We start from the raw sequence: 27,523 nt of genomic DNA, 5'->3' as shown, positions 1-27,523 counted from the left end.
AATATTATATTCTGTTTATCTGGAGGAGTTTTTTGAGCTTTCTAAAGCAACTTGTGAGGAATTGTGTTTCCAGAAATCCTGTCAGAGGTCACACTCAGAGGAAAATATGGAAAAAAAATAATAAAACAAAATGCTTGAATTGGATCAGTTTCAGTTTTATTTGCATTTTTTCTGCTTTTAGCTCAGAGAACAAAAACAATGGAAAGAAGAATATGAGAAAGTAATCTTTACTTTTAGTATTTGAAGAAACTCACACAGACAGAAGTCAAAGGACGAGTAAATAAATAAAAAAGCGACAGCGTCTTTGGAACGAGAACAAAAGTTAATATTCTGTCATCGTTGAATACAGAACCGTCGTTTTGGATGAAGTCTGAAAGTCTGAAGTCGGCAGAACCCTCCACTCGGCAGAACCCTCTACTCGGCAGAACCCTCCACTCGGCAGAGCCCTCCACTCGGCAGAGCCCTCCACTCGGCAGAGCCCTCCACTCGGCAGAACCCTCCACTCGGCAGAACCCTCCACTCGGCAGAACCTTCCACTCGGCAGAGCCCTCCACTCAGCAGAACCCTCCACTCGGCAGAACCCTCCATTCAGCCCTCCACTCAGCAGAACCCGACCCTCTGCCGGACCTCCTGGAGAACCGGAGCCGCCAGCTCCTGAGCCCGGAGGGTCCCCCGAGCCAGAACCCCTTCCAGGTGGGCGCGGTCCGCCCTCAGCCTCTGGATCTCCTCCCGGATGGGTGTCAGCCTCTGGACCACGGTCTCGGTGACCAGCGTCTTGTAGGCCGCCGTGTCCATCCCCCGCGCCCGCGTCACCGCCTCCTCCACGCCGATGGAGGCCGCGGCGGCGTGGATGGTCACCAGGTTGGACACGCCGGGCCGCGCCTGCGGGTCGAAGGTCACCTCGGAGGTGAAGTCGGTGACGGCGCGGCGTACCTTCAGGGCGATGTCGTCGGGGGAGTCGGTGATGAAGATCGTCGCCATGGTCTGGGGGTCGGATTTGGACATCTTGACAGAGGGGTCGCGGAGGGACTTGACCTTCCGTGTTGAGCCTGAAGGGAGGAAATCAGATCCAGAAGATTATTAATATGATGAGAGAAAGAAAAGACAACGTGCCACCAACGCTTCCTACGAACGTCCAGCAACACAACACGCTTACGGCCCTTTCAAAATAAAAGTCTTCACAGTGAAATACTAAGTTAGGTTTAGAAAAAGGTCGTGAAATATTAATACTGCAGAATGCTTCAAGTCTTCTTCAATACAGCATGATGTTAATTTAGTAAATTATGGTCAATTAGAGTAAAACAGACCATAAAGCAGGAGATGCTTTAGGGGCGGGGCTACAAGGTGATTGACAGGTTACTACCAGAGACGTATACTGCGTCTCTACGTCTCTCCTCAGTCTAAATATGGTCACTTCCTGTTCACTGGATGCCAAAAAACAAGATGGCGACGGCCATTAAAAAACACCAACGTTCCCCTTTAAGATGAAGAACAGCGTGAGAGAAATGATGAAATGAGTCTTTGTGCAGGAAAGAATGTTTCATTACAGCCGTGTGTGTGTGTGTGTGTGTGTGTGTGTGTGTGTGTGTGTGTGTGTGTGTGTGAAACAGACGAATCTCGGTGTGAAGTGATGAGTAGACTGCAAGAGCTGGGATTTCCTTTCCTCTCTTATTCATCATCCACCTCCGTCCCTCGTTCCAGGTCCTGTTTAGACGTCTTTATTAACTCTAAAAAGTATTTTTTTCCAACGGAAGGTGGTGACTTGCAACTGGGCTTCGCCCAAAAAAGACGAGCGATAAAGATGAGCCCCCCCCACCACTGAAGTCATCTCGAGGACATCCCCCCTGTTACCCTTTTATTATACGGATGGAAGAGAGGATGATATTTCTTTAATCAAAGCTGCTCTGCACACATGACTGACTCCACTTTGCTGTTATGAATCTGATAATCAGTCTGAGCATGAAGCCATGAAGCCATGAAGCCATCACTTCAACATGAAACCAGAACAATGTGGAACCTCAGAGCTGCTCACGGGCAAGAAGCAGCGTTATGCTGGAGAAATATAGATATTCCTTTAATGCAAATATGGTACTTTCACGGTTAAATGCAGGAGAAGTAAGAGCGTCAGGGCGCTTCATCTCACAGCGGATAAAGGGTTCAATCAAAAAGAATATAAATAAATGAATAAATCACAGAGCCAGCAGCCGACTCGCTGCTAAAGAAACACAACGATTCATCTCCAACTAAACAGAATCCAAACAAAGAAATATATATTCAGTAAATAGGCTAATCGGAAAATATTTCTCACATTTTTTATATTTGCTGAACGGCTGAATGTGCGACTGCTCCTTTAATATACAAAAATCAAAAATAAATCTGGCCAAAATCTGAGTTTCAGTCAAAAAAAGAAAAACCAAAAAGAGCAAAGAACAAAATTAATCATTTCACATAGAAGTTCTTGAATTTGTCCCCAGAGATACGAGTTCCTCATGTTTAATTTCCTTCTTCATTCCAAAGCAGAGCTCTCACACTCGTGTTTTAGTTCAGTTTCTATTAAAACCTGTTGAAATATTCAGGCTTCACCAGAAGATTTAGGTCACGTGTTATTGGATCAGTTACAGAAGAAAACTATAAAAGAAAAGAAAAAAAGTGATTTCATTCAGAAATACACAACGCTCTCCGTTAATGTTCATAACTCTCAGATTAAAATGCAACAAGCTGTGTGTGTGTGTGTGTGTGTGTGTGTGTGTGTGTGTGTGTGTGTGTCCTTACTGAGCAGGGCGACGGGTTCAGGGAACAGGTCTCCGTAGCAGTTGTTGAAGATGCGAGCCAGATCCTGAGCCAGCTCCAAATGCTGGACCTGATCCTCTCCGACGGGGACGTGAGTGGACCTGAGAGACCAGAAGGAGCAACATGAGGACCTGAGAGACCAGAAGGAGCAACATGAGGACCTGAGAGACCAGAAGGAGCAACATGAGGACCTGAGAGACCAGAAGGAGCAACATGAGGACCTGAGAGACCAGAAGGAGCAACATGAGGACCTGAGAGACCAGAAGGAGCAATATGGGGACCTGAGAGACCAGAAGGAGCAACGTGGGGACCTGAGAGACTAGAAGGAGCAACATGGGGATCTGAGAGACCAGAAGGAGCAACGTGGGGACCTGAGAGACCAGAAGGAGCAACATGGGGACCTGAGAGACCAGAAGGAGCAACATGAGGACCTGAGAGACCAGAAGGAGCAACATGAGGACCTGAGAGACCAGAAGGAGCAACATGAGGACCTGAGAGACTAGAAGGAGCAACGTGGGGACCTGAGAGACCAGAAGGAGCAACGTGGGGACCTGAGAGACCAGAAGGAGCAACGTGGGGACCTGAGAGACCAGAAGGAGCAACGTGGGGACCTGAGAGACCAGAAGGAGCAACATGGGGACCTGAGAGACTAGAAGGAGCAACGTGGGGACCTAAGAGACTAGAAGGAGCAACGTGGGGACCTGAGAGACCAGAAGGAGCAACGTGGGGACCTGAGAGACCAGAAGGAGCAACATGGGAACCTGAGAGACCAGAAGGAGCAACGTGGGGACCTGAGAGACCAGAAGGAGCAACGTGGGGACCTGAGAGACCAGAAGGAGCAACGTGGGGACCTGAGAGACTAGAAGGAGCAACGTGGGGACCTGAGAGACCAGATGAGCAACGTGGGGACCTGAGAGACCAGAAGGAGCACCATGGGGACCTGAGAGACCAGAAGGAGCAACATGGGGACCTGAGAGACCAGATGAGCAACGTGGGGACCTGAGAGACTAGAAGGAGCACCATGGGGACCTGAGAGACCAGAAGGAGCAACATGGGGACCTGAGAGACTAGAAGGAGCAACATGGGGACCTGAGAGACCAGAAGGAGCAACGTGGGGACCTGAGAGACTAGAAGGAGCAACGTGGGGACCTGAGAGACCAGAAGGAGCAACATGGGGACCTGAGAGACTAGAAGGAGCAACGTGGGGACCTGAGAGACTAGAAGGAGCAACATGGGGACCTGAGAGACCAGAAGGAGCAACGTGGGGACCTGAGAGACCAGAAGGAGCAACGTGGGGACCTGAGAGACCAGAAGGAGCAACATGGGGACCTGAGAGACTAGAAGGAGCAACGTGGGGACCTAAGAGACTAGAAGGAGCAACGTGGGGACCTGAGAGACCAGAAGGAGCAACGTGGGGACCTGAGAGACCAGAAGGAGCAACATGGGAACCTGAGAGACCAGAAGGAGCAACGTGGGGACCTGAGAGACCAGAAGGAGCAACGTGGGGACCTGAGAGACCAGAAGGAGCAACGTGGGGACCTGAGAGACTAGAAGGAGCAACGTGGGGACCTGAGAGACCAGATGAGCAACGTGGGGACCTGAGAGACCAGAAGGAGCACCATGGGGACCTGAGAGACCAGAAGGAGCAACATGGGGACCTGAGAGACCAGATGAGCAACGTGGGGACCTGAGAGACTAGAAGGAGCACCATGGGGACCTGAGAGACCAGAAGGAGCAACATGGGGACCTGAGAGACTAGAAGGAGCAACATGGGGACCTGAGAGACCAGAAGGAGCAACGTGGGGACCTGAGAGACTAGAAGGAGCAACATGGGGACCTGAGAGACCAGAAGGAGCAACGTGGGGACCTGAGAGACCAGAAGGAGCAACATGGGGACCTGAGAGACCACATCTCTAATAAATCCCAGAATGTTCATGTTGTGGAGGAGATGGTTTTGGGTTTATTTTCTCCTTCAGTAGATATGAGAAGGAAGCAGAAACCATGTCCCCACTTCTCTGGATAAACCAGAACACACTGTTGACACTGGAGGAAATAGACCCCATGTGTCTGTGGAGGTAAACAACCAAAACCATCAACTATAAACATGCTTTATCGGTTAAATAATATGAAATATAAAAGAGACATTCAATGTTGCTGCATGAAGACAGATGATTCTCAATGTTGCATGAAGAGATGCAATAGAAACATGTTACACACACACATGTTACACACACACATATATCTCACTTGTAGAGGAGAATGTCGGCAGCCTGGAGGACCGGATACGTGTAGAGACCAACGCTGCCTTCATTCTTTAGTTTGCTCTTCATCTGAGGGGAACAGAGGAAGAGGAAGACAAGTTGAAATAAAAACTAAAAACAAGCAAAGATAAATAAATACAAAATTACTTTCTTCTCCCCCAGAAAGAGACCTCGTCCGTTTTAAGACTTTTTAATGATTGGTTCTCAGTTTCTACGTAGAAACAGGGTATAAAGGGTATTAAGGGTATTAAAGGTATTAAACGGTAATAAAGGGTATAAAAGGGTATAATGGTATAAAGGGTAATAAAGGGTATAAAGGGTATTAAAATGTAATAAAGGGTATAAAGGGTATACAAGGGTAATAAAGGGTATAACAGGTATTAAAAGGTAATAAAGGGTATAAAGGGTAATAAAGGGTATACAAGGGTGTAACAGGTAATACAGGGTATTAAAAGGGTATAAAAGGGTAATAAAGGGTATTAAAAGGGTATACAAGGGTGCAACAGGTAGAAAAAGGTAATACAGGGTATTAAACGGTAATAAAGGGTATTAAAAGGTAATAAAGGGTATAAAGCGAATACAAGGGTATACAAGTTTGTAACAGGTAATAAAAGGTAATAAAGGGTATTAAAAGGTAAAAAAGGGTATAAAGGGGTATAAAATGGTAATAAAGGGTATAAAAGGGAATACAATGGTAATAAAGGGTATAAAGGGTATACAACGGTAAAAAAGGGAATAACAGGTATTAAAAGGTAATAAAGGGTATTAAAAGGTAATAAAGGGTACAAAGGGTATAAAGGTATACAAGGGTAAAAAAGGGTGTAACAGGTAATAAAGGGTATTAAAAGGTAATAAATGGTATAAAAGGGTATAAAATGGTAATAAAGGTATTAAAAGGTAATAAAGGGTATTAAAAGGTAATAAAGGGTATTAAAAGGTAATAAAGGGTATAAAAGGGAATAAAATGGTAATAAAGGGTATAAAGGGAATACAACGGTAAAAAAGGGTATAACAGGTATTAAAAGGTAATAAAGGGTATTAATAGGTAATAAAGGGTACAAAGGATATATATATATATATATATATATATATATATATATATATATACATAAATGTAATGTATTAAATGGTATTAAAGAGTAATAAAGCTGCATGTGTCTGGATGAAAATAAGTGGAATCATGTTGGATTAAGAGGGTCGAGGAAATGGAAAAGATCCTAATTAGCGACCATTAAACTGAAGTTAAAAGCAGACTTTACGTTGGACAATTAAAAAATATGATTTGATATTTTATCTCCTTGATGTTTGAATAGAAGAATCCATCCTGTCACAAGCGAGCAGCAGGAAATATAAGACAAGTTGTACTCAGTGATACGGAAATACTGCCTCTGCTCACTGATGATTAAACGTGATGATTAAACGTGATTATTAAACACAATCACGCTCATGACTCACCTTCCACTGCGGCAGGTGTCGGAGGCGAGGCATGCTGGTCAGACAGCCGAGGATCCAGGAGAGCTCAGCGTGCTGCGACACCTGCAGCCAGGGAGAGGACATATAAATACATATACATATATATATATATATATATATATCAGATGATGTGCTATGAATAAGCTTCAGAGGATGTAAAGGTAATAACATGGTTATCAAACATTATCTAAGTTATTATGAGTGTTTGAGGTAAAGGTGCAGACGGCAGCTTTGTGGCTCCTTTATGTTTATGTTCACATGTTTTATGTTATTTAACTTTCTATAAAGCTGCTAACTTAAATAACAAGATTCAGTTATAGAACATGTCAGAGCTTTTAATCAGGGAAACGATGAAGAGGAGAGGGAGAAGAAGAAGAAGAAGAAGAAGAAGAAGAAGTAGAAGAAGAAGGAGGAGGAGGAGGCTGAGAAGGAGAAGAGAAAAGAGGAGATGAAGGAGAGAAAGACGAGAAAGGAGGAGGAGGAGAGGAAAAATAAAAAGGAGAGGAAGGAGGAGGGAGAAGAACATGGTTGAGGAGAGGAAAAAGAAAGAGGAGGAGATGAAGGAGGGGAGGAAGAAAAGAAAAAAGGAGGAGAGGAAGGAGGAGGAAATGAGGAAGGAGAGGAAGAGGGAGAAGAACACGGATGAGAGGAAAATAAGCAGGAAGAGGGGAATACGGGGAAGAGGAAAGAGGAAGAAGGAGAGGAACTGAGGGAAAAGAAAGAGGAGAGGAAGAAGAGAACGGAGGAGGAGGAGAGGAAAAAGAAAGAGAGGAAGGAGGAGGAGATGAAGAAGGAGAGGAAGAGGGAGAAAAACATGGATGAGGAGAGGAAAAAGAAAGAGGAGGAGATGAAGAGGTAGAAGGAGAAGAAAAGAGGAGGAGATGAAGAGGTAGAAGGAGAAGAAAAGAGAGGAGGAGATGAAGAGGTAGAAGGAGAAGAAAAGAGAGGAGGAGATGAGGAGGAAGAAGAGAAAGAAGGAGGAGAGGAAGAGGGAGAAGAACACAGATGAGAAGAGGAAAAATTAGCAGGAAGAGAGTAAGGAGAGGAACACTGAGGAGGGGAAGGAAGGGAAGAAAAGAGAAGGAGAAGACAGCATCACAGACCAACGTTAACCAAACAGAGGTCAGAGGTCAGAGACAGGAGGACTCCATAGCGCCTCCATGTGGCGGAGGAGAGCGCTGCTTCTCTCGTCAGTCACAATAAACCATAATAAAAGATATTGATCTGAATCTCCTGATATTAACAGAGCCGACTCGGAATAAACATTGTCTACTTTGTTCTTCTCTCATTTCTCACTTCTCAAAGGAAGAAGTCTCTCTGTCACCAAAATAAATTTTCTGAAACTGAACTAAGTATTTCACAACCTTTTCCTAAACACGTTTTTCACGATCTTTTTTAAACCTAACTACGTATTTTACGATCTTTTCCTAAACCTAACTAAGTCTTTCACGATCTTTTCGAAACTTAAATAAGTTTTTCACGATCTTTTCTAAACCTAAATATGTTTTTCACGATCTTTTTTTAAACCTAACTACGTATTTTACGATATTTTTTAAACCGAACTAAGTATTTCACGATCTTTTCTAAACCTTATTACGTTTTTCACGATCTTTTCTAAACCTTATTACGTTTTTCACGATCTTTTTTAAACCTTATTACGTTTTTCACGATCTTTTTTAAACCTAACTACGTATTTTACGATCTTTTCCTAAACCTAAGTATTTCACGATCTTTTATAAACCTAACTACGTATTTTACAATATTTTTTAAACCTAACTACGTATTTTACAATCTTTTCCTAAACCTAACTAAGTATTTTACGATCTTTTATAAACATAACTAAATAGTTTTGCTGCATAAACATAACATAGTTGTTTTCCTGTGAAGATGGAAGTAAATTTAGAAAGATTGTACGTAATTAATTGAGACGAGGAATATATTTTTCATGAGATATCATACGAACCGCTGCACGAGGATTCGTTGGTTTTTCATACCAGATTTTTTTTTTTTCAATGAAGTGGAGTATTTTCTTTGGGCGGCCGTTGTATTTTTACATGTGGAGCCGGAGCGTTCAACAGGAGGGCCGCTGCCAAGTTATGTGGCATGAAGCTAAACGGGAATAAAAATAGGACTGTGTATGTGTGTGTGTGTGTGTGTGTGTGTGTATGTGTGTGTGCAGAGAAACACAGATGGACTGAACTCTTTCTCACACACACTTCAACTTCTAAACCTTTGAGTAAGAAAACACACGGCGTCAAAAGAGAATCAAGCAGCTGTTCTGACTTCTCCTTCTCGCCTCCTTCTCGCCTCCTTCGTGTGTGTGTGTGTGTGTGTGTGTGTGTGTGTGTGTGTGTGTGTGTGTGTGTGTGTGTGTGTGTGTGTGTGTGTGTGTACAGAGCGTACAGCGGCGATAAGAATCAGGAGCCATAAAATCAGCGCTTTGGGTGAAGCTAACAGGTAAACAGCCGGAGACGACCGGCTGAACGTCTGCACCCGCTTTGCAAGAAAGATGCTGATATTCACTTTGGATGCATTCATATATTGCAGTCAGGGAATTTATATTTAGATTAAAGAGCCTGCCTAATAATATTTTTAAATAAAAAATGAGTAGTTGATTATATAACATTTACATTGTGCAATGTATGAAACTACATTCACCGGCTCACCGGTGTTTACATTCATGTCTGTTCAACATATCCTCGCTTCATTGTTTTTATCCTGATCAAAATGTGTGTGAAATTCTCATGAATAGCATATAGATGTCCAAAAGCGTTGACCTTTTGACCCCTAATCTTTGAGGTGCAGGTGGACGTTTGTGCAAAGAAGATCCCTCCAGACTCTATGGAGCTAAATCCAGGTCATATGTTTTGTTCATTTGGAAGTTTTGTTGTTGAACTCTGAAAAATTCAACAATGTATTACTACATTATTATTAATACATTGTTGAGTTCAACAACAAAACTTGATTTTTCAGCCTGTCCGTCAGTCGTAAAAAAAAAGGCAAGATGGCGACCATGCAATCGCCGAACTCATACCATCAGTCCATAAACCAACTGGTGACGTCACCATGACTTGTTATATACAGTCTATGACTCATAGGCATAAAAAGAACATGTAGATGTTAATATTAGACGAATAACCGTCTTGACATTTCCATTAAGAAACATGCAGGGAAAGAAAATCCTGTTGTGGACACACCGGTCCAGCTGAGAAAATTTGAAATCCAGCTTGTAATGAAACACAGCAGACATCCATCCATCCCTCCATCCATCCCTCCATCCATCCCTCCATCCATCCATCCCTCCATCCATCCCTCCATCCATCCCTCCATCCCTCCATCCCTCACCTGAGACTGCTGGAAGAGTATCGCCCTCTCCGGGTCGATGCCGCAGGCCAGCAGGCTGGCCGCCATGTCCAGGATGTTGCTCCTGAGCTGCACCGGGTCCTGAGGCTGCGTGATGGAGTGCAGGTCCACGATGCTGTAGAGCACCGAGGGATACTGGTCCTGCAGGCCCACCCAGTTCTCCAGGGCGCCCAGGTAGTTGCCCAGGTGGGGCACCCCGGTCGGCTGGATCCCAGAGAACACGCGTCCACCTGCCGGAGGATCCTGGAGAAGAAGGGGAACATGCTCAGGGTGGATTTATTCACATTTTAATAGTGCATTCAAGTTTCCAAGACATCAGAATCAATGCAGTAATGATTTAAAATCCTACACTACGACCAGAGGAAAAGAAAAGAGAAGAGAAACTCGTGTTTGGGGAGAAGGTGCAAAGGTGAGAAAGCCTGCAGAGACCGAAGTGTCCGTGTTAAACTATTGGCAGGTTTGGAGCCAGCAGCCGTCACGCTTGTGCTACCGAGATGCTAACTCCGTGGATAGCACCTCCGTTCTCCCCCAAACACGTCCAGCACAAAGAATGCATCGCCTCGCCGGCCAACGATAACAATTAAAACATCCGTCCGGCCAACTTCAAGGCCTCCGGGGGAGGACAGTGGAAGAGGAGGGGGAGGCAGGACCATAGAAATACCGTCCGATCACCAACACGTTGACCGTGTTTAACTGGAGCCAGAATAGCAGCGCTCGCCCTCACGCCGCTGGGCAAACATTGTGTTTCTCTTTCTGCAGAGCCTGGTCGGACCCGACCGCCGCCTCGTTGCTTCTGGCCTCGGGCCCGCACCCGCTGAACTTTGGCTTTTTAAAGGAAAGAAATCGGCCCATGCTGGAAGAGGAGTCGCCTCAACCACCGCTTGTGGCACCGAGCGCCACATGATGCAATTAGAGGGCCGGCACCCTCAGGGCTTCTCCCCCGACAGCCGGGTTACACAGTAGATTTGGGATTTTTCGATGGACCAGAAACACACAGAGACGCTCTGTGTTTTTGTTGGGCAGCTAGAAAGACAACGTGTTTGGTGACGCACATGCGCCTGCCCACCGTGGAGGCCCTGGTTCAGTTCCCGGCAGAGATGCGGCGCTGTGGGTTGGCCCCCGTTGCTCCAACTCACAGGTGACGAGGTGGTGACTGATGTCCTTGTTGGTGTGTGGGGGGCATTCTCTCTACTGGCCACCAGGGGGCGACTCCTCTAGTTGTATAGAAGTATATGCTTCATGTGTGTTAAAGCTGCATTCTCTCTAGTGTCCACCACGGGGCGACTCCTCTGGTTGTATAGAAGTCTATGCTTCATGTGTTAGAGCTACATTCTCTCTTCTGACCACCACGGAGCGACTCCTCTGGTTGTATAGAAGTCTATGCTTCATGTGTTAAAGCTGCATTCTCTCTCCTGACCACCAGGGGGTGACTCCTCTGGTTGTATAGAAGTATATGCTTCATGTATTAAAGCTGCATTCTCTCTCCTGACCACCAGGGGGCGACTCCTCTGGTTGTATAGAAGTATATGCTTCATGTATTAAAGCTGCATTCTCTCTCCTGACCACCAGGGGGCGACTCCTCTGGTTGTATAGAAGTATATGCTTCATGTATTAAAGCTGCATTCTCTCTCCTGGCCACCAGGGGGCGACTCCTCTGGTTGTATAGAAGTATATGCTTCATGTATTAAAGCTGCATTCTCTCTCCTGACCACCAGGGGGCGACTCCTCTGGTTGCATAGAAGTATATGCTTCATGTATTAAAGCTGCATTCTCTCTCCTGACCACCAGGGGGCGACTCCTCTGGTTGTATAGAAGTATATGCTTCATGTATTAAAGCTGCATTCTCTCTCCTGGTCACCAGGGGGTGACTCCTCTGATTGTATAGAAGTCTATATAAATGACTCTACTTCTCTTGATGTATTCCCTCAGTAAACATTGTAAACATGAGTTTATGTCTCAATCTCTAGTTTCAAGTCTTCTTCAATACAGCATGATGTTCATTTAGTAAATTATGGTCATTTAGTGTCAAACAGACCATAAAGGGGATGCTTTAGGGCGGGGCTACAAGGTGATTGACAGGTCGACACCAGAGACATTTATGACGTCTATGTCACTCATCTTCAGTACATATATGGTAACTTCTGATTATTGGTTGCAAAAAAAATAACATGGCTTCATAACATCGGTCCACAAACCAGTGACAAACCAGCGAATGTCCGCCACAGTTGTTGAGACTACGTGGAGGTTGATTGTGTAACAATCGTTTAATTGACGCGAGACGTGTTGACGGGTCGTAAACAGCAACAGCTGGACGGACGAGCGTTATCGCCTCAGACCTGTCTGGCGATCGCTCAAGTTTATCTCAACCGATCATTAAAACCCAAAGGCCTTTTTCGGAGGATATCCTCTTCGGACGCTGCGGAGAAATCGTCTATCTTGACAGCGAGCCCGAGCGACGCCACATTCAATCCGGCTGAGGGACGCCGAGATCAGATAGCAGCTGCTCTCTCACCAGCGGGGGCCCCACAGCTCGAATAACAACTGTTCTGAGGCCAGCGTATCGGCCCACAAAGTCTCCATCTACTGGCCTGAGGGAGCGGGTCGCTGCCCGGCGAAGGAGAGAGAGCGAGAGAGAGAGAGGGGCAGGAAGGAACTGGGTGCTTATGTCATTACCGACGGGGTAATTGCACTGGTGTGCCATTGATGCTGAGAGCCTCTTAAGAGGTGTCAGGATTGATTTGGGTGTGGACGGCCCCCCCCTCCCCTCCTCCGAGTCTGGCTCATGTGTGTTCTCACCTCGAGCTGACACACCAAACGCATGTTCCCCCCTCCGCGGCGCCCCCCGGGGGAAGCCATTAGCCATGCAGACATGGTAATGGTGTCATTTGAGCCAATCGAGTGTCAAATGAGAGTCAACGCCGCGGCTAAGCAGCCACCGGGCAATCGCGCCACCGCGCGCGCACAACGCCGCCGCCGCCTCCACCGCCTCCAGGCCGCCGCCTCTCCACGCTACATGTTTAAAAGAGACTGCATGGGTGCTGGAAGAGAGCGCAGTAAATCCAGCACAGCGACGATGACAGAGGAGACAGCGAATGGTGGGAAGCGATTAAACGTTGGTCAAGAACACGGCGCTCATAAATATATTATCATCCGGCATTCTTTGGCCACAGGCCGCCATTTTAAAAACCCGTGCAAGAGAAATAATTAAAACATTCAAAATACGTGTTCCTCTTCCTGTGTTAAAAGGTGTAGCTTCTAGATTCAAAACAACTTGATAGAGACCTGAAACATCAAAACAGTACATTTAAGCTGCAAGCAGCGATGTACGGGCCCAAAGCTGTTTGTCACATAACACTGACTTCCTGTCGCCAGTAGGTGGCGCTTTGACTCTGAGTGAAAATTGGCTTGTTGACACACTCAGGTCGTGAATTTGATTAAGCATGGCAAGTTTGGGACAGATTTGAGCAAATCCAGAGGAGTTACATGAGCTTGTTTAATGGAAATTCATTCATTCAAAATGGCCGCCACGACTATGCAGTAAAAAAAAACATAAAACTTTTGATAACTTTTAATCACTAAGGTAATTAAAGTAGTGGTAGAGTCAGTACTAGTAGAGTAAGTAGTAGTAGAATAGTAGGAGTTGACACAGTAGTATTAGAGTCAGTAGTAGTAGAGTAAGTAGTAGTTGACGCAGTAGTAGTATAGTCAGTTGTAGAAGTTAGTTGTAGTAGAAGTTAGTAGTAGTAGAAGTTAGTAGTAGATTCAGTAGTAGTAATGGTAGTAGAGTCAGTAGTATTAGTAGTTGTAGTAGTAGAAGTTAGTAGTAGTAGTAGATTCAGTAGTAGTAATGGTAGTAGAGTCAGTAGTAGTAGAGTCAGTAGTAGTAGTAGTTGACGCAGTAGTAGTATAGTCAGTAGTAGTAGAAGTTAGTAGTAGTAGAAGTTAGTAGTAGTAGTAGATTCAGTAGTAGTAATGGTAGTAGAGTCAGTAATAGTAGAGTAGTAGTAGTTGACGCAGTAGTAGTATAGTCAGTAGTAGTAGAAGTTAGTAGTAGTAATGGTAGTAGAGTCAGTAGTAGTAGAGTCAGTTGTAGTAGTAGTAGTAGGCTATGGGTAGTAGAAAACTTACAATATTCATGATGAAGTATCATCAATGTGTTGTGGTTTTACTTTGCGACTGATCTGGTCAACTGGCTAGGAGTAATACATCAAAATATAAAACATGTAATTTCCTTTTGCCAGTAGGTGGCGCTATGACAACGTATCAGCAAAAGTGTCTGAATAGAATGAAAACCACAGGGTAAGTTAAAGGATGCGATGTGAACATATGCTACGTATTTGGTGATGATAGGCCAAGTGATTTGGATATTATGTGGATTGATGTACTAAGCCACGCCCCTTAGAGGTTCATTGGTCCATATCTTCTAAACACAATGAGATAAACAAGATTTTGAAAATGTTTGATGACATAGATCCAATAATGACCCACAGCCAATTTGGCATCAATCAGCCAGAGCGTGGCAGAAGAGTTCAAAATAATGTTTTTCACAAAATTCAAAGAAAAATGTAAGTAGGCGGAGCTTAATGCTCTGATTGACTTTTTTGTAGAGCAGACGTAACTGGACAATTTCAAGTCCAGCGGCCATAGGGAGCGATGAGTGTGGGCTTTTTGACTGAAAAACAACTATAGGTGGCGCTATAGAGCCATTTATTTATACCCAGCTTTATCTGAGATCAATGCAAACTAAATATTATCTCTTTTTATTGGACGAAATCACCGTTAAACGGAGTCAAGTGCTGGTTGTTCTCTTCCTCATATGTCCGACTCTTGACAGGCTGTTGCATTACATCATCGACATGGTGACGAAAGCTTCATCCACGTCTGCCATATGCTGAACGCATTACACACCACGTGTGTGTGTGTGTGTGTGTGTGTGTGTGTGACATTAACGCCAACAAGCTAGAAGGTTATATACACGACACACACACACACAAAAAGGCCATGTTTTCACACTCACGGCACCTTTACAGGAATACATGTTCATTTGTCTGGGTGTGTGTGTGTGTGTATGTGTGTGTGGTCACCTCCTGTGGGACGGAGGTTGTGTGCAAACATGTTGCTACATCAACATGAGTTAAGCTAAGTTAAGGTGTCCGTCCACTACGAATGTGACGGCTCACGCTAAAGACTGACGCTGGTGGAAAATTATAAATGGAAAACATTCACTTTGTTTAAAGAACAAACAACGGTCGTCGTCTTCTTCTTCTTCTTCTTCTTCTTCTTCTTCTTCTTCTTCTTCTTCTTCTTCTTCTTCTTCTTCTTCTTCTTCTTCTTCTTCTTCTTCTTCTTCTTCTTCTTCTTCTTCTTCTTCTTCTTCTTCTTCTTCTTCTTCTTCTTCTTCTTCTTCTTCTTCTTCTTCTTCTTCTTCTTCTTCTTCTTCTTCTTCTTCTTCTTCTTCTTCTTCTTCTTCTTCTTCTTCTTCTTCTTCTTCTTCTTCTTCTTCTTCAGTTTCAGAGGAAATCTGCTTCCAGGATTCCAATGAAACAACATTTCCTCTTCGTTGTGGGAACTGAACGACAAACGTTGGATTCATCGCGTCAGAGACAAGAATGTCAAACAAAAACGCTCCGAGACCAGACCATGAAACACTTTTTATAATTAACAATATACATATACACTAAATATATATATATATACACACACACATATATATAATAATAATTTGTCTCGCGCTGTTGACTACTTCCTTTAATTCCTTCTTTCAGTAATTGATTGAGCCTGATCCTTCATTTGAGGCGTTGGCAACACGTTCTCTGAGGGGACGGTGTTACAAACAGACCAATTTACTAAAAGACCACAGTGTTATATTTCATATTTCAGAATAAAATAAGTTTTAAATGTTGGAGGGAAACTGCGTCACTGGAAAGTTGATTTGACAACAAAGAGCAGGAACTTGAGATTCACCGTTGATGTGACCGAGCAGTGATTGTTATATAAAACTGTAAATCATAGCTTGTTTTATGAATATATACAAGTGAAATATATGGTTTGGTACATGAGAAAATTAAAATGTTGAGCTATGATTTGGGTTAGAGAATGTTCACATATTGAGTTATGATTTGGGTTAGAGAATGTTCACATATTGAGCTATGATTTGGGTTAGAGAATGTTCACATATTGAGCTATGATTTGGGTTAGAGAATGTTCACATATTGAGCTATGATTTGGGTTAGAGAATGTTCACATATTGAGCTATGATTTGGGTTAGAGAATGTTCACATATTGAGCTATGATTTGGGTTAGAGAATGTTCACATATTGAGCTCTGATTTGGGTTAGAGAATGTTCACATATTGAGCTCTGATTTGGGTTAGAGAATGTTCACATATTGAGCTATGATTTGGGTTAGAGAATGTTCACATATTGAGCTATGATTTGGGTTAGAGAATGTTCACATATTGAGCTATGATTTGGGTTAGAGAATGTTCACATATTGAGCTATGATTTGGGTTAGAGTTGGACCTTACAGCTGCATCATTTCAAAGAAATAATCATCCTGAAAGAGATTTTGTTTTATTCCTGAAACCTTTTCTTTTTTTTCTGTGTGTCATCTTCATTTACTCTTAACCAGTAACATATAGACTGATATTTACACTTCTGAACAACATCTCACATGTGCATCTTTTATTATAACACCAACATTATTCAAACAGCTCTAGTGGTTGCAGAGATAAACCCTTTTTAGTTTGGTTAAGACATTTTCAAGGAAAGGGCCTAAAAATAGGTTGGTTTCTAAAAGGTTATCACGGCCATGTTGTTTTCTTCCTTGTTTTCGTTGAGCTTGGACTTCTCTCCTCAGATCTCTCCCGGGCCGATTTTCAGGCCTCATACATCACACCAGAACCCGGGCGTCCCGCAGTGGGCCACTGACATCTCTCTCACTACCGACCGCCATTTTACCAGCGCCAATTTCAACACATCTCGAAAAAACAACCTCTGCCCGCGCGCCCACGCTGTGAGCGACACCATCGGCTCTTTGTGGGCCGGTCCGGAGCTGCAGACCTGGACCAGAGGCCGAGATGCGTCAAACAGACGGCGGGGTTATTTTCTCCCCCCTGCCGGGCGCCCCGACACACAGGGTTCAGTGTTCCTCCTCCGTCCCGGGCCGTACCCCATTAACACCGGCACCATGCTGGAGCGCACCTGGACGCACCTCCGCTTCTTCATCTCGCTCTTCCTCCTCACTTTGGGACCTGTTAACGCCGGCGACCAGCAGCGCTGCACTTCAGTGAGGTATCGAAAAGGAAATGGGGTTTAGTGTATTACCCCCCCGCCTTTATCCTTAAACGCATGTGTGTGTGTTTAGCCAAAGTGGGTGCACGCCACAGCTTGAAACAAAGTGATTCCACCACAGAGAAAACAAAAAGGCACACGGCAACAAAATGAAGCCAGAGAAAGGAAGGAGGAGGCAATGTGGTAAAAAAAAATATATATATATATATAAATAAGAATAAAAGTGTGACTATAGCCCAGTCAGGACTCTTTTTCCTCCTCCGTGTGCTGCAAGGGGAGCAGAGGCGAAAGGCCCCCGAAAGGAGCGTTTGATTAAATCTGCGGTTGACGTGTGGGACAGGTGAGATTGATGAGGTTCCTCTGAGCTTCACACTGTGCGGAGAGCGGGGGTACGGGAACAGAACGCTGCAGTGTGGCGGGCCAGGGCTCGGGGCCCGCTCGCGCCGTGGGGTCCCTCCGGCTGATTAATGGACTGGAGGCCCTTCAAAAAACAGCACTCCCCCGCAGACGGTGCTCCAAAAATAACCAGGCAGCGCCGGCCTGCAGCTCCTAACGGGCTGCAGACTTCCATGCGGCGGGGGGGTTCAAGACAGGAAGCTTTAACGACCTCTCTGGTTTATGAGAAGTGACAAACACTGACAACTGATACTGTACCAGCGCCGGTGTCACGTTACCGCTGATGTAACAAGACGTTAAAACCACGGAAATACTCCATGTCGCACTAAAATAAAACATCTAATAAAACCTCCACTTTGAAGACTTGTTCCTGATTTATGATGAACGGCAATGTGCAAAACACCCGGATGTGTCCAAAGAGAGCTGGAAAATATTCTCTTGCACTTGCCGTTAATATTTCTGAATAAAGGTTTTGCATTGTGGATAAAAAAAAACAATCCAGGGTTCAGACACATTCTGACCAGTGGGTTTCATGACTTTTCCATTAGAAACATTTAGTGAAATCTGGGTGTAAACAGTAAAAAGTGAGTAAATGTAGTATTTAAACTAACAATGAGAATACAAAGCATACAGTAAACCTTAAATGACTCAAATGAATGAGACAATAGTTTGATTAAAAGAATAAACATTTATATAGATGCCTGTATGTATGCCTGCTTATATTTTGAGCGTCTTCCTTTTAAAAGCATATTAATTATTTCAAACTCACGTCATGAACACATGAATGTAACACATTTACATGACTTTTACTAAACTTTTGGGATTTCTTTATTTTTCAAAGACTTTTCCAGGCCTGGAAATAACCATTTTTAAAAAAATGACTTTTCCAGGTTCTCCATGGCCGTGAGAACCCTGATAAAGGTTCTGCAGCATGTCGCTAGCTCCCTCAGAATACCGATCCGCTCTGGACCGGTACCGCCGGCTCAGAACCGGTACCGCTGCACCACGTGCTCAGCAGCTGTGCAGCTGTTAAGATAAACACGTTCATGCCAGAGCTACTTGTTTCCTTCCAAATTGTTTCAAATAGTTTCATTAAACCACTTCCTCCTCCTCCTCCTCCTTCTCCCCCTCCTCCCCCTCCCCCTCCCCCCTCGTGTCGACGTGTGCGATTTTAATTTCGCTCGCGGGAAACAAGCGTCTGACAGGAGCGCCGACGATGCCCCAAAAGAAACACGTTCAAAAAGTTGCAACGCAGCAAAAAATAATAATAATAATACTAAATTAAACGGCACAGCACTTCATAAATTCATCAATATGTAATTACGGCCCTCCGGCAGCTCGTCTCTGAAGAGTCCGGTCATTTCCTTCGCGGCGTCAAAGACACGCCACCAGAAACTTTTACTGCCTTTTAATTAAAAGTGCTGCGGGATCAGTGGCACGGACTTCGACGGATTCCGTAATTCCACGACGCCAGAATGAAAATGTGGACATGTGGGATAGTTTCTTTGGGGGGAGAACTCGTAATGTGCCGAGCGGCTCCGACAGACCCAATTACACGGGACGGCTGAGGATTAGAGGGGCTTTTCTGACAGTTGAAAATAAATAGGGGCCGTTAATGAACGTCCTCAAAGGGGCGGCCATGTTTCCTCTCTCTCTCTCTCCCTCAGCTCTAATGGTTTTAGCCGACACCCGAGCAGTAAGTGAATTTGGAGGCCGAGGAGAACAGAGAGGCGAATTAGAAGTCACTTCCTGTTTCCTGGAGCCGGGGCCGACGTGACGGCCATCAGCGGGTAACTGGACCACAGGCGTGAGGCGGTCGGGTTAAACGCACAACTGATTAACTCCGGTTTGATTCATTTATGCCAGTTAATTAATCAAAAGATTAATTTCCGGACCATTTTTTTCCTTCCAAATACAGATTCAGATACCCGAGCTTGTGTTTTTCAAAACCAATCTGACACCAGTGCATTAAAACCATAAAAAAAAAACTAAAACGTTTGAAAATATTGAAATAAAAATACAGAAAAAAATATAACAGATGCATTATTTTTTTTAAATATATTCTGGGAAATAGTTAATTTTATTTAAATATTTGCTTCGATTGAAAAGTGTTAATAATGTATTATAAGCTGCTTTGGGTTATTGTTAGGAAATTAATTAAAACAGCCCATAATTCCCTCAATAACATCTGTTCTTCAAACAACTGGATTTATTGAAGTTTCTTTAACACATCATGATAAAATGATAATTGACCTTTGCTCAATACTCATTTCTACTGAATAGAGCTTGAACGCATCTTAATGTAATTCAATGCAACCTCCGTTAGCGTTAGCTCGGTTATTTAGCCAAACAGGACTGTGCTGTCCTCCGGCTGCTAACAGCTAACGGCTAACGTTAGATAGCTCTCCTCCGGCCGATAACCACGCAGATGTGTTCTTCACAACGCTGCGTCATCAGAGAAACACAGAGCCCACGAGCGAGTGTACCCTTCAGGTGTGCAGCGGGAGTTTGCACACGCTCAGTAGCGACACGTGTTGAAGCAGAAACGAGCCGATAGACGATGTGATCGCGTGATATTGATCGGCGTACCGGCCGATACCCGAGCAGCTTTCTGGGGTCAGAGGCGTTTGTGATGAACGACTTTCTGAGAGACTTTTGGAGAACAGACGTCAGCAGAGAAACAAAAAACGCAAAATGCAAAACTCCTAAGTTCACTTAAGAGTCGACAAACATTCAAAACCCACTTCTGGCCTCGATTACAGTGAACTGGATTTAGAAAACATCCTCTAAGACGTGCTACTTCCCCAAAGATTTGAAGACATTCAGCTGCGGTTCATTTTTATTATTATTATGAAAACAAATAAAAGTAACATGTTGCGTTTTTCAGCCGCGGGTTGAAAGTGTGAGGTATTCATGACTCTATGAAAACCACATCTTTTAATCTGCTGTGTCACATTGAATTTTATGAGCAGACATTAACAGCTAATTTGAACCACAAGTGACTAGATTTAAAAAGCAAACACACACACACACACACACACATATATATTTTAAACGTCAGAGACAAATGTCGCACTTCATCTTCGTGTCAGTCCGTTGAGGCTCAGCGACATTTTTATTATTTATTATTATTTTTAAAAACACAATTTTCCAGCGTCTCGATTGACGCACATCACACCTTCGGGGCTTTGTGAGCTCGGCGGTGGGTTTTTTTTTTTTGCACTCGCATTTTGGAGAAAAATGTAAAACAAATGAAAAGCAACACTTCATTCCTGGTGTTATTGCCGGTAATGAAGCACCGCTGCGATGCTTTTCGAGCCCTCCTCTCGTCGCACACCTCCGCGGCCTCTCCAGAGGCCTCGCCTTAACACAACACAGCCTGTGAACGTGCAGACTGTGTTACAGCTCGTCCATCAACCGGCACAACGCAGCTTTTTGGACAGACGGGTGACTTTTCTTTAACTGCACCGTAATGCAAGAACGGCTCAATAATTAGCACCGTTGTTGTACCGAAACACGCCGGTTGTTCTTACGCGGGCCGGGGGACTCGTTGTTTGACTTCACACCCCATTTGCTTCTCCGAAGCGGCGGCCGTGCAATGAGAGGAAAACTCTCCGCTGAGTTATAGGCACCTTTAAAATAAAAATAAAAAGTGCTACTGAGGATATGATGTCACATGCCAGAGGAGAGGAAACTGCAGCGAATAAACTCAAGATAGACGAGGAGAGAGAGAGAGAGAAAAAGCTCAAGTCACGAATGAAAGCTGCCACAGAATGTTCCTAATTAAAAAATAGTTTAAAGGTGAGATTTAAATTCATGTTGGAACCATAAAAATTAAAAAAATAGATCCTTAATAACAAGTAAAACTATTTTGTGGCTTTTCTGAAACCTAAATAATCCATGCATCATGTTGAATTCATGCGATGACACAGAAAACCACGTTTTGCTTCAACTTCAGCTTCTGATTTCCTCCATTTCCCAGAATGCCCTTCCCCCGGGGATCGGGGCGTAACCATGTTTGCTTTCATCTCGGACCCAAAAGGAAGGAGAACCCTTCACTCTTTGCTGTTTTAAGCCTCAGAACTCCTTTCAGCGGCTTTAAATACCAAAACCTCCAGCAACAACTCCACCAGTATTCTCCTCCTAGAGTTACGAGGACACGGTAGTAGACGACGCCTAAAAATAATACTTCTCCATTGCAAAGACGTGCTGCACGCCTCACACTCAGCTGCTGCCAGTCGACTGCACAGAAAAGGTAAAAACTCCAGCGACACTCGTAGTTTATAGAATATAAACTATGGTTTACGAGGGGATCATCATGAAACACAATTAAAACAAATAAATAGAGAAGGCATGGAGCAGACACACATTTAAAGAGGTAAACACCAAGTCCTCCTGTTGCAAAAAGAAGTCTGGTTGTATAGAAGTATATGCTTCATGTATTAAAGCTGCATTATCTCTCCTGACCACCAGAGGGAGACTCCTCTGGTTGTATAGAAGTATATGCTTCATGTGTTAAAGCTGCATTCTCTCTCCTGACCACCAGGGGGAGACTCCTCTGGTTGTATAGAAGTATATGCTTCATGTGTTAAAGCTGCATTCTCTCTCCTGACCACCACGGGGAGACTCCTCTGGTTGTATAGAAGTCTATGCCTCATGTGTTAAAGCTGCATTCTCTCTCCTGACCACCAGGGGGCGACTCCTCAGGTTGTATAGAAGTATATGCTTCATGTGTTAAAGCTGCATTCTCTCTCTTGACCACCAGGGGTGACTCCTCTGGTTGTATAGAAGTATATGCTTCATGTGTTAACGCTGCATTCTCTCTCCTGACCACCAGGGGGTGGCTCCTTTGGTTGTATAGAAGTCTATATAAATGACTCTACTTCTCTTGATGTATTCCCTCAGTAAACATTGTAAACATGAGTTTATGTCTCAATCTCTAGTTTCAAGTCTTCTTCAATACAGCATGATGTTCATTTAGTAAATTATGGTCATTTAGAGTCAAACAGACCATAAAGCAGGGGACGCTTTAGGGGCGGGGCTACAAGGTGATTGACAGGTCGACACCAGAGACGTATACGGCGTCTCTACGTCACTCCTCCTCAGTCCAGATATGGACACTTCCATTTATCGATTACAAAAACAAAAAAAAACAATCGCCGAATTTAACAAAAAAGGTGAAAATTGTTCCAATCCAATTTCTCTAGTACAGGTGCAGGACTTAAATAAATACATTAAAAAAGGAGAGTCGTAGTAAAATGTTTAGATGTAGTAGTATAGTTAAAAGTACAATATCTCCCTCTTACATGTAGTACAGTAAAATACAATATGTACCTCTGAGATGTAGTACAGTAAAAAGTACGATATGAGATGTAGTACAGTAAAATAATACAATGTGTACCTCTGACATGTAGTACAGTAAAAAGTACAATATCTATACTATATGTAACAGTTGTATACATGTATATAAATGTAATGTTAATATACATTTGAACACATTCACTCTTAATTACACTCACAACACACACACACACTGTCGGTGACGTTTCAACCTTTGGGGTCAACGTTGGGTCGCAGCCCGCCGCGGTCACGCGACACGTTTACAGGTAACAACATATTCACACCGACCTTGTTCCCGGAACAGGATCCAGAGGACAGTAATCTTTCAGGGGAAGTAAACTTGTGAATGAATCGGTGGAGAAGTTTGAAGCTAGTCCGCACGGGGAGCGCCATCTTGGATTGCGACATCACACTACGGCGGCTCTGAAGGGACAAAAATGCGAGAGCTGCGTTTCAGCCGTTCGTCGCGTTGTGTACAAAATGAATAGAAAGGTTATTATAGTGTGTGCTGTTATGTTGTTATTGAAATGAATAGGAAAGTTGTTTTATCCACCACTGTGAACTGAATCCAACAGTTATGTGGAGTAGCATTATTCTTAAACAGTTTAATCTTAATTAGGATACATCTCATTAACAATACATTCAAAAGTTATAATAGGGGTCATGTTAAGAGACCTAGATGTTTATTATTATTATTATTATTATTATTATTATTATTATTATTATTATTATTATTATTATTATTAATAATAATAAATATAAATGTATCCAGTATTGGAATATAACTGTGTACATTCACTAAGAGTACTGTATACAATTACTATTTAGCCCTTTAAAAGCAGCCATAATGAATGTGTTTTTTATTTTTATTTTAAGTACATTCTGCTGCTATTACTTGCATTTAATTTAATCAAGCAAAAATATTTCATTCAGTACTTTTACTTGTAATGGCATAAACTATACTATTTCTATTTTTACTTTAGTTACAGATCCAAGTACTTCTTCCATCACTTTAGTTATAAAATATTCAAATACATTTTGAAAACTTCAGATCAGAATACTGCTAATTGTCAAGTCGGTTTTCACATACAAACAATTTGCTTTGTTGTGTCGGTGCTTATTGATCGACACATAAGGAAAGGTTCACAGTACAACGTGTTAAAAAAGAACATTCATTGAATCCCAAACAACTTTAATGTAACGTGAAGAGGAGTCAGCGGCTCGTTTCCTTTTGGACGAGGAAGAGCTGCAGACGGGAAGAAGCTGGCGAGAGGTTCGGTCCTGATGGAGCGTCTCCAGAAGGAGTGGGAGGAGTCTGCTGCTGCACTGAAGTGAACAATAACATGGGGTTCAATGTACACTGAAGGGGACAAAAGTAATAATAGTAATCATGAAGAGGGCAAGAACTTCCGTCGTGATTTGAAGCCAAACACCAAAAGTTTTCTTGAACCTAACGAAGTAGTTTTGTTGCCAAAACCCTGAATAAGTATTTAAAGATCTTTCCTAAACTTGACAATTTGTTTAGTCGTTTGCTCTCCTGAAGGTTTCTTCCTTTTTTCCCTGTGAAAGTTTTTTTTCAATTTTTTTATGGGAGTTTTTCCTGATCCGATGTGACCGGGACACGGATGTCGTACGTGTACAGACATTTTAGATTTTAGGCTGTACAAAATAAACTGAATTGAATTGAACAGTTCTGTAGACGGTAGTTTATTTTGAAAAGACCGTATTAATGTAACGAGTTTAAATTCACAATTCGCAACAACGTAGCGCAACAACGTAGCGCAACAACGTAGCGCAACAACGTAGCGCAACAACGTAGCGCAATAATGTAGCACAACAACGTAGCGCAACAACGTAGCGCAACAACGTAGCGCAACAACGTAGCGCAACAACGTAGCGCAATAATGTAGCGCAACAACGTAGCGCAACAACGTAGCGCAACAACGTAGCGCAACAACGTAGCGCAACAACGTAGCGCAACAACGTAGCGCAACAACGTAGCAACTTCATTTTACGGTGGGATGTCATACGAGCCTCCGTCCCTGCTGATTGAGCACCAGCTGCCTGCATGTCTGCACCCTGTGCACCTTATGGGAGAGGAAGATGTGCAAATCACCGCTCTCCCTCTCCCACCCCCGCATGTACAGCGGCTACAGAAATGTGTCAGACATGTGCGGTTTCCTCGTCGTCTGAGGCCTCCATGTTAATTGGGTGGTGTTGTGTCTAGGCCAAGTGAACTTTCCCAGGCAGGCGTGCAGCTGCAGAACTATTCCTACATACCTCATTACAGAGTGGCGATATACATATAGAAGCATAAGTGATTATGCTGCACGCTGGCTAGAGTTACAATATGTTTGCAGGGCACGCTGGCCGCCGCTTCAGACATCTTGTTTCTCACACATCTGCTCCTGATCTTTCTTCTTTTTTCTTCCCCTCCACCTTTTGCATCTGGTTGCATTTGCGGCACAAAATGCAGACTATCATTCCATATTCATTATTATTTCCCGAGGCGCTGAGGCCGAGCTCTTTGGTGTTTCACATGCTGGAGACCTGAGACCGGTACAGTTCTCTCACGCCCGGGTGACGGGAGATCTGGTCGGAGGAGCAGAGACCGACTGCTGGGAGATGGGCTTGTGTGTGTGTGTGTGTGTGTGTGTGTGTGTGTGTGTGTGTGTGTGTGTGTGTGTGTGTGTGTGTGTGAGCCCTCAGCTCCTGTTTCCTGGCCACCCAGAAGACGTTGGTCCTCTCTTCTTCTTTTCTTTTCTCTCCTCTCTTCTGTGTTTAATTCTGTATTTCTGTGCGTGTGAATATCATGTTAAATATGTGAGTAATATGGAGCCGGAGCTGTGTGAGGTGAAGCCAAGAAGAAATGTTTGCACTGTCAGTTTCTGCAGAACCACGGGATACGTTGGATGTCGACGTTTCACAACCCAACACATGTTTCATAAATATGTTTCATATCAGCCGTGCAGAAATGCACAATGTCACGTGGTTAAGGTTGTGAAATGATCAGGTAGGTTTAGGCAACAAAAACATTTTGGTTAATGCTTGTGTCAAAATAATAACGCAACTACGTAGCGCAACAATGTAACGCAACAATGTAACGCAACAATGTAACGTAGCAACCGTAACGCAACAACGTAACGTAGCAACCGTAACGCAACAACAGAACAATGCAACAACGTAGCACAACAACGTAACACAACAACGGAACGCAACAACGGAACGCAACAATGTAACGCAACAATGTAACGCAACAATGTAACGCAACAATGTAACGCAACAACACCTTTTTGGTTGTTGTCTTTTAGATTATTTTCAGTCTCGCTGGGACTCAGAGTGTTAAAGAAAGCCATCTGTCCATCACTCAGTCTGAAGAGGAGAAGAAGAAACAGAAACTCAGCGGCGGATCTCCAGAGAGGAGCGAGAGGGACCAGGAGACGAGTGAAGACGCAGTGCTTTCACCACAGAGCCACTCTCCTCCTCTTCATCAGGCTCCTGCTACTGCTCCTCCTCTTCATCCTCCATCCTCCTCTCACCTCCTGCTGGGTGATCGTCTCCATGGTCCTCTTCGTCCTGCTCTCGTTGGTTTAAAGTACTTTACTTGATTTATTTTTTATGAAATTTTAGCTTGTTTTAATCTCTGTGTTTAGTTTTTAACTTTTAGTAAATATCATTCTCTTTTTGTAAATTTGTTCTGTTTTTATTGTACATCACACTGTTTCTGCGTATTAAAAGGTACAATGATATAAATAAATACTGTTCATTGTCATTATTATTATTATTATCACATCTAGTGCATGTAAGTGTTCATATCTACACACTCTTGAATACACACCGTTTATATTCACAGAGAATACGTAGAAGTACACACACACACACACACACACACACACACACACACACACACACACACACGCTGGGAGGAAAGTCCGACTGGCGGCGACCGACACTCCACCTGTCATAATACAACCAGGCAAAGCATGATGGGAAGGTGGTGGAGCTGCTGAGTGAGGGGCCAAAGATGTGTGTGTGTGTGTGTGTGTGTGTGTGTGTGTGTGTGTGTGTGTGTGTGTGTGTGTGTGTGTGTGTGTGTCCTCTGGACTCTGGATCCTGACGCTGAAAGACAGGCTCTCCCCTCTGACACTGGAGGCCTTCTCAGTCCGCGGGACGTCCACCACCCAAGTGGCCGGCCGGCCGGCCAGCAGCCGGATGACGGACAGCTCGACAAACAGAAGAGTGTTGGCTGAGGAAGACGGACAAACGAGTGATGGATGAGTCACTCGCAGACAGGAGAGCCACAGACGGACGGACACTCCGCCAGATGTAGAGGCGGAGGAGAGGAGGTCCATCTCTGGGAGGATATAGGATTTGGCCGGAGGGATGAAAGCAATAATAAAGTGTGATTCTGAGCCGAGGACGTGTGAGGGATGGAATTGTCGGGCCGACCGCACACAGCCGGCGGCGGCGCTCCCTCTCCGGCCCGCTGCTCTCAGAGCGGAGCCTCGGCAAGCATAATAAACATCCAGAAAGTATTTTCTGTAAAGCAATGTTTGCTCCCCCGGAGGAGAGTCTGGATTTCATTATGTCATCGTGTGAGTGAGCGTG

At 44.0% G+C, this 27,523-nt stretch overlaps 1 protein-coding gene across 1 annotated transcript; it reads right to left on the bottom strand.

Annotated features, from left to right (window-relative positions):
- Window positions 1-600: 600 nt before the first annotated feature.
- On the bottom strand, window positions 601-23,308 carry wars2 (tryptophanyl tRNA synthetase 2, mitochondrial; the record flags this gene model as incomplete). The annotated part of the gene is made up of 6 exons (XM_079219608.1): window positions 601-1,049; window positions 2,773-2,891; window positions 5,038-5,120; window positions 6,507-6,587; window positions 9,870-10,130; window positions 23,204-23,308. The coding sequence occupies 6 exons, from the start codon at window positions 23,306-23,308 to the stop codon at window positions 601-603; spliced, it is 1,098 nt and encodes a 365-aa protein (XP_079075734.1).
- Between the last annotated feature and the right edge of the window lie 4,215 nt (window positions 23,309-27,523).

The sequence above is a fragment of the Taurulus bubalis genome, assembly GCF_910589615.1.
Source record: "Taurulus bubalis genome assembly, chromosome: 1".
Lineage (NCBI taxonomy): Eukaryota > Metazoa > Chordata > Actinopteri > Perciformes > Cottidae > Taurulus > Taurulus bubalis.
This window is presented reverse-complemented; position numbering and strand designations above follow the sequence as displayed.